This window comes from Condylura cristata, unplaced genomic scaffold, assembly GCF_000260355.1.
Source record: "Condylura cristata isolate star-nosed mole 26May11 unplaced genomic scaffold, ConCri1.0 scaffold00010, whole genome shotgun sequence".
Taxonomy (NCBI): domain Eukaryota; kingdom Metazoa; phylum Chordata; class Mammalia; order Eulipotyphla; family Talpidae; genus Condylura; species Condylura cristata.
This window is the reverse complement of record NW_004567111.1, coordinates 22,572,537-22,580,145: the sequence shown is the minus strand read 5'-3', so window position 1 is coordinate 22,580,145 and position 7,609 is coordinate 22,572,537. Positions and strand designations below refer to the sequence as shown.

At 39.6% G+C, this 7,609-nt stretch overlaps 1 protein-coding gene across 1 annotated transcript in view; it reads right to left on the bottom strand.

Moving 5' to 3' along the window:
* Window positions 1-7,609, bottom strand: part of DACH1 (dachshund family transcription factor 1) — a 382,796-nt gene that overhangs the window by 374,191 nt on the left and 996 nt on the right. Inside the window, exon 2 of the mRNA XM_012723346.1 lies at window positions 7,024-7,609. Coding sequence (XP_012578800.1) covers window positions 7,024-7,609 — 586 coding nt within the window. The remainder of the gene's footprint in view (window positions 1-7,023) is intronic.

Here is a 7,609-nt window from a genome sequence, read left to right as displayed (position 1 = left end):
CTCTGTCTCTGGTGAAGCCTCTCACCGCCCCTGAGCCTCTGGTCTGTACCCCAGTTCTGTATGAATAAATAAATAAATCTTTAAAAAAAAAAAAATTCTCGTTCAACTAGTGAACTTCTTTCCTGATATATACTGTTTATCTTTGAAGAAAAATATTTTTTCTGCTGGGACTGAAATGACAATCTAATGCTTTAGAAACATTTGATACCATATAAATTCAAAGATATGTTCTACTGAGAATTTGTAATCCTTTATCTCTCCAAAAATTAGTGCTAAGTAAAGAAAAGCATTCCTCAATTCTTCAATATTATCAGTCAAAAGTTGCCAACAATTTTTGCTATTATAATATTTGTTTAACAAAAATCATGTTTGGGAAAGTATACTTTTTTGGGGGGTCGATTCACTGCTGCATTATTATTATTCCTCAAATTCTAGTAAATAATATTGACTTCTTGCTGTGACATGCAATGTATTCCAGTTGTATTTATCTTGTTTAATAATATGCTTAAGATGTTTCAGCTAAGTTCTTTTTAAAATCATGCTCTAAAACTTCTTTAAAAGTGACTATTCGGTAACTGTTCTCATAGTTTTAGACACATCAATATACTTACATGCACAAAAAATAAGACCGCTTAATTTTTCAATTTAGTAAGTTGTCTGACAACTTTCACTCAAGTCACATATATTTAACTGTACAAAAGAATCCCAGGTTGATATCTTGAATCAACTCCAAGCTAATTTGAATCATAAAGCAACAGGGCCACACCTTTAACAAAATTCAGCCACTGATCACTTCAATATCTGGTTTAGAAAGACCTATAGATGAATATTTTTAGTGGATAAATTTGAACCTAATCATCTCTTAAAGTAAATCCAAGAAAGAATCCATAAGAAATTTTAAAAGCACCTGGTTCAAGGTGCCTGATGTTGCATTAAAAGACAATTTGGGTCATTCTTTTTATATGACTGGATATGTATTTCCTGGGGGGGAGGGATGGAGGGGTATAAAATTGAACATTTATCTGTTAACTTATCTCTCTATAATTCCATCATTAATTTGAAAACAATAAGCTTTCATTGATTAACTGCCTGAATGACTAACTTACACAGAACAGAAAATTCTGTTTCGTCATTTTCACATTTAACTATAAAAAGTTAATCATGAACTGTAATAGGAACACTCAAAAGATTATCAAAAACCTTCTCAAAGTAAAGAAGGACATCAAAATAAAGTGATTCACTACATCCATTCTAATAACAAATAATTACTAGACCAAATCTAAATATACTATCTTTGGTGTTTTTGTTTTTCAAAGAAAAAAATTTGGTAAACTACACCATTCTAATAGTCATTTCTGTACTGTAATATATACTTGAAACAATTAAATGCTGTTTTAAACAATAGCTTCCATAGCAAAACATCACTGTAAAATTGAAATAATTCTGAAAACTGAGAAGGAAAGTTAAGGAATTTGAGCACAATGTATGCTCACAGAGTTTCTGCTTATGCTTGAGACAGATGTATCTATACAGGTCAGAGCCTTTGATATTGCATTTACCTAGGTCTCATTTGAGCAGCCTTTAATTCAGCATTTCATCATTAAAAAAATAAATCACTAAGATAAACATAATGGAAAAGAGGTTCCTAAATACAGTCTTAAATGCTGAAAATATAAATGATTTTTAGAATATGTCTAGTTAAAATATTTAAGCTATAGCATTTAGACAAGAATATATGTATGTGTATAAAACTGACCAATCACAATGCAGTAATTCAGTAGTTAAGGAAATGGTACATGCTGGACATACTAAGGTCATTATAGTCTTACAGCAATTCAAACAGAAGATGTTAATGCTCTATCTTACATATTTAAATACTCATAGTTCACTTACATATATATTTACACTCCCTGTCATTTCAAAGGTTTGTAATTTGATGTGACTTTTTTTTCTGGTAAATATCTTAAAATGAAATACTTGAAAGATAAAATCCAGGCAAAGTTTAACTTTTTTAAAGAACCACATAACAAAAACCTTAAAACTAAAATGTTTAGTGAATTCCAGAAGACTCACCTGTACCTATTAAGAAGGCACATTTCAAAACTAAGTTCTTCAAAGATTCAAAGGGAGAATTTATAACCTGTGAGAGTTTCTATTCTTATATTTTACAATAAATGTGTTTTATGTTGCTAAATACAATGCAACTCAAAATGATTATCTTTACCTGATGAACAAAGGCAACGATATGAAACAATTTATTAAAATCCCTTGGAAAGATTTAAAAAATGCTAATTGATAGTCAAAGCACAAATGGTGCCTAAAATAACAACTACTTAGTTGCACATTAAGCTAATTTACAAATGCTACTTACATTCTAAAAACAAAACATCAAATGAGAAACAATAAAGCATATTATGTTTCCTATGTTGGTGAATCACACATGGTCAATCACCAAAGAGAAGAGTGATTTATGCTCAAACCCAGCCAAGACTTTAATCAATATTGGGTGTCACATCTCAGGAGGCTGGAGGAGGCAAAAAGAGAAGGTTCATTATGACCTTTGCAATTTATATGCAACCTCCATGAAATATAGTAGATTATATAAAAAATAACCATAGATTGGACTAACAAAATCAAGATATAAAAAGCTCTCTATCTGATGTAAATACAAACATTTTTCTGTACGAGAACTCTAAAAAACTGTCTTGTAGTATATTCTACGTAACACCTGAAGCTTCACAAAAGAAAATATCATATGTACAAATTAATGTGCCTTAGAGCCTAAACTAATGATCTGTGGAGGTCAGAAAGTAAACCATCTTCAAAACTATGTGCACTTTTTACAAGACGAACTATAGTATTTTTGGAAACCAAGTCCAATATAAACAACAGGTCTGAAAGATATTACCCAAATAACTCAAACTGATATTCTGCCTTATAATTTGATTGAGCAAGGTAAATCATAGGATAGACAATCTTAGTTTTTATTTATATATTAATTACTAACCTATAGTTTACTAGCATTTTCAAATGCAGAGAAATATGTAGTAAAACCACTTAAACTTTCAGATTTTAGGCCTTAGTCCGCTAATTATGCCATATTCTTTTTGAAATGTTATAAAATGAAACATAAGGCTTCACAGGAGTCATTAATTGACTGTAGTACAAAAACTTCAAAAGCATAGTTTCTCTTCATTTGAAGTAATTTTTTAATTTCTCAGTGCCAAGTGTAGTAATTATCTGTTACAAGGGGATCTAAATTTGTGTTGAAACTTTCTATGTCGATGCTTTAGTGCTTAAGTCTGTGCCGCTGAAAATCATGCAATGAGGGGACTGTAAATAAATACAAACTGATTCAGCTTACCATCTTTATTAAAACTCCTAACCAAAAAAAAGAAAAAAAGAAAAGAAAAAATTGGAAAATACTTTACGTGTCTTATGCTAAGATTGTATTCATGCACAGCTACTGAGCAATAAGATCTAGGAGATCTTTTAGTTTGCTGTTCATGGATGGTATTGACATTTAAGACAAAAGAATCCTATATGTGAATATATGGGCATGCATATAAAATGCTTGATAAAGTGTAATCTTTTCAAGTTAAAAACTTAACAAAACTAGAGCTACATTGAAACCAAATCAAAAACTGGTTTGAAAGATCCTGAAACAAAATCATCTTCCTGCAATACTCACACACAAAACAAAATTTAGATTTTAGATAACAAAGTAGAACAGTGATTTTTTAAAATTATTTGAATACATGGGATATTAAATTCCAAGTCAAATCTAAAAATAAACAACTGACCATGTACATATTGCTTTTCTTTTTTTGTTATGGTTGTTTAATGGTTGGTTACCAATTAACAAAGTGACTTCTGTTTTAACAGTCAAGTTTATGCAACTAATGCTTAGCTTAAAAATAATAATTGGAGGAAGGTCAGACTTTGTCCTTTGACAACTTTTAAATACATTTGCTTACATTTTCTTTCATGTTTTGGTACCCTTACTTTTAGCTTTACTGTCAAGCAGGTGATAGTCTCTGTTTCATCTCATGGTAATAACTATAGGTTTTTACATTTGTTCTAGTTTTCATAGATAGCATAACTGATGCAATCACCCCATCAAATTAAGCCCACTTAAAGGTATGTCACTAATTTACTAAGTTACTTTAAGCAAGTTCATATACCTTTCTTTTCGTTAACATCATTTTGCTTCCTTCAGGTTTCCTGGTATATAAATGCTATTGGATATTAACAGCAAATGCATAAATTACACTTGAATTAAAAAAATCTGTTTTGTAAATACAAGATAGAAAACACTTTAGTTATTGCTTTCAAAGTTAAGACACAAGACAATAACACTTGTAATTGTCATTTAAAATAATACATTACAATGCAAACAGGGAGTTCAACTATAAGTTGTTTGTTTTCTTAGTGTCAGAGTTGGGAAAATCTAGGTAGCTATCTGCATCTACACATCTAAGGTTAATGACTGCAGTACTGGCAGGTATTTACTGGCCTTGTAGTTGATAAAAGACCAAATGAAATAGTAAATCAACAAACTTACCATGGTTTACTTAAAATAACCCTAACTAGGGCTTTAGAACAACACTTTTTTTTTGGTAAGTCTTAAGACTGAGTGATTGAGATATAATTAGAGTATTGATGAGTTACTTTTGAAGGGATAAACAGTTCTATTGATTTAAGTTATCTTGGCTCTGAAAGCTTAAACTACAGAGCTATTGTTAACCTCAGAAAAAAAAAACTCCATTTAATTGTTAATAAATAACTTTAAGAACATTCTCCAAACATATGGGCAGGATTTCAATTTCCAAGTCTACACCAAAAATTCAAGAAAAAAACAATCATGATCTTAATTGTTTTACACTACTTCTTTTACACCGATTGTGACACTCTCATTGAAAGAAGTTTTCTCTAGCAATTTGTGTGTGTGAGAGAGAAATGGTCATTAATTATCTAGTAAAGTGTGCGCTGTAAGAAACACACAAAGAGGATTCAAGAGCTAAGTGGACTGGTTACTAAAGAAAATGATTAGCGTTTCACCAATTGACTGGATAGGCAGAGAATTTTATAACAATCATGTTGGAAATGGCTTCAAATTTCAACTAGTGTCCTTTATAACAACTCCTTAGTTTTTTGTTTTTGTTTTTGTTTTTTTTTTGCCCTGAATCGAGGAGTTTTACCAGTAGATCTTTGGCAAATATTTTATCTTCTGTCCGTCCAAGGACTCCAATTATCACCGTAAATGACGTTTAGCGATCACAGTTCCCCCTCAAGCTTTACTGCCACCTGTCCATACTCTCGGGCACGCACGCGCACGCGTGCGCGTACACTTCCGTGAGCGCGCTCAACATTCACCGAAAAATAGTAGAAATGAAGGTTCCAACCCCAGACACACACCCACGCCCCGTGCAAAGAATGGCAAATAAACATGGAGAAGAGTCTCTGACTAGGTCAGGATAGGACGTTTGCTTTGTTGGAGTTCCAGTCTTTCCGTCTACAGTCTTCCGGGACACAAAGCCTGAGTCTTCTTCCAAGAAGAAATGGCTAGGGGGCATTTAATAAGGTTTCTTTCTGATCTCTTCCTTCCCCTTCCCCTATTCCCTTCCCACTTCTCTCCCTACCTGGACTAGAGACAAATACTCTAAAAGAGTAAAAACTCCGTTCCTTTTCCCGGTTCTTAAACTTATTTGGAGAAACTAAAGCCTCCATGCAAATTCTGCGCTCAGTTCCCACGCGCCCACTCTGGTCTCCAACTTTCCCTACTTGATTTCTCCCGGAATTTCTTAACTTTTCCCACTACAGTGAATGGTGGGGACTAGACTGAACTGTGAAAGCAGGAAGAAACATCACTTTTACCCCAAAATCGACAAATTACCACATTCCCCTCCCCCCATACTCTCCCAGAGCATTCATTAGACTGAAACTGAAGTGGCCGGGCACCGGGTCCGCGGCCTCCGGGGTTCGCACGCTCTGCCGGGTCGCAGAAACCACGGCATGAGGTATTCAGGTCTGCAGAGCATCCAGTGCAAAGTCTGCACCTGCTCATTGCGTGAGTTACCAACCTTAAAAGGAAAGAAAGAAAAGGGGAAAAACAGTTTGGAGCAAGAGTGCGCGCCCGCGCGCGGGAGACCGTGCTATGCTGTGGTCTTCCTTTCCCATCTTTCCAGCTCAGTTTCCAAGTCCCAGGCACCCGGTCACCTCCCCCTACAGAGGGAAAACTGCTTTGCCCTCGTTTCCGCGGGCTAACGTATCCCTTTATCTCCTTTGCACACGTACACGCTCACACGCGGACACACGCACACATGCGCACACACAGAGCCCTCCCCTCAAAGGGCTTTCCCTAGGGCTTCGGGCCGGACTCCCCCGCGATTAACCCCAGCCTTTGGGCCTCAGTGGCCGTTCCCCGCGCGACCAGCCAAGTGGCCACTCCCTGGGCTCTCTGGCCGGGGTCATCACCCCGAAAGCTCCTTCAGGCTTCCCGAACCCTGCAAGGCAGGGTCACGACCTCCCCGCTACCCCCAGACGCCGCTAGGCGCCGCGGACCGAACCCTTGCCCGCCCGCCCCCTCTCTCCCCCCAGTGGCCCGGTGGCTCGCCTAGGAGCCCGGTTCCGAGGGAGCGCACACCCGTGAGGCAGCCCTGCCAGGGGTCCCCAAACGCTGTCGCGGCCCAGGAGGAGGCTGTGGCTCTTTGAAAAGGCGTCTTCCTCAAGCTTCCCGCCCCCTCCGCCCCGAGGCTTGGAGTTCCCGCGCCCCACAGCAGCCAAGCCCTGGCGCCCCGGGAGAGCAAGGGGCGGACCGGGCGGGAATAGCAAGATCTGGGCAGGGTGAGGTGCCAACTTCTCACAGGGTCAGGAGCGAGTGGCAAACCCAGAGCAAAGGCAGGAGAGGCCTCGCTCAGCCAAGCTTGCGGCTCGCGGGAGCGCGGAGCGAGCGGCGCGGGGAAGGAGAGGAGGTGGGTGGAAAGGGACTGGGGGCGGCGGAAGCTGCCCCCCGCTCTTTACCTTGCGTTGGTGCAGTCATTGTAGAGGGTCTCGAAGTCCTTTCTGGAGATGAGTTTGCAGCGATTCACTCCGGGCTGGATGGCGCCCAGTCCCCTCAGGATGCGAACCTGTTCCACATTGCACACCACCGGCGTGATCTCCAGCCGCTTCAGCTTGGTGTAGACCGTGTGCAAGCCCCCCACCAAGTGCTTCAGGAACAGGTCGAAAGCCTGGGGCAGGCAGATCAGCTCGCAGCCCTCCACCGTGAAGGAAGCCACTTTAGCCCCCCTCAGATCCACCATTTTGCACTCATTATTCTGGGGGGTGTTTTCCACTGGGGACGGGGTCGAGTACACGGGTTTCCCGGGGAGGGGGCCGCAGCTGCTGCTGCTGCTGCTGCTGCTACTGCTGCTGCTACTGCTGCTGCTGCTGCTACTGCTGCTGCTGCTGCTGCTACTGCCGGTGCTCGCGTTGATTGGGGTGCTGGAGGCGCCGCTGCCGCTGCCGCCAGCGCTAATGCTGCTGCTGCTGCCGCCGCCGCCGCCGCTGCCGCTGTTCCCGGTCGCCAGGCTGGGGTTGCAGTTGCTGTTGCTGCTGCCGCCGCCGC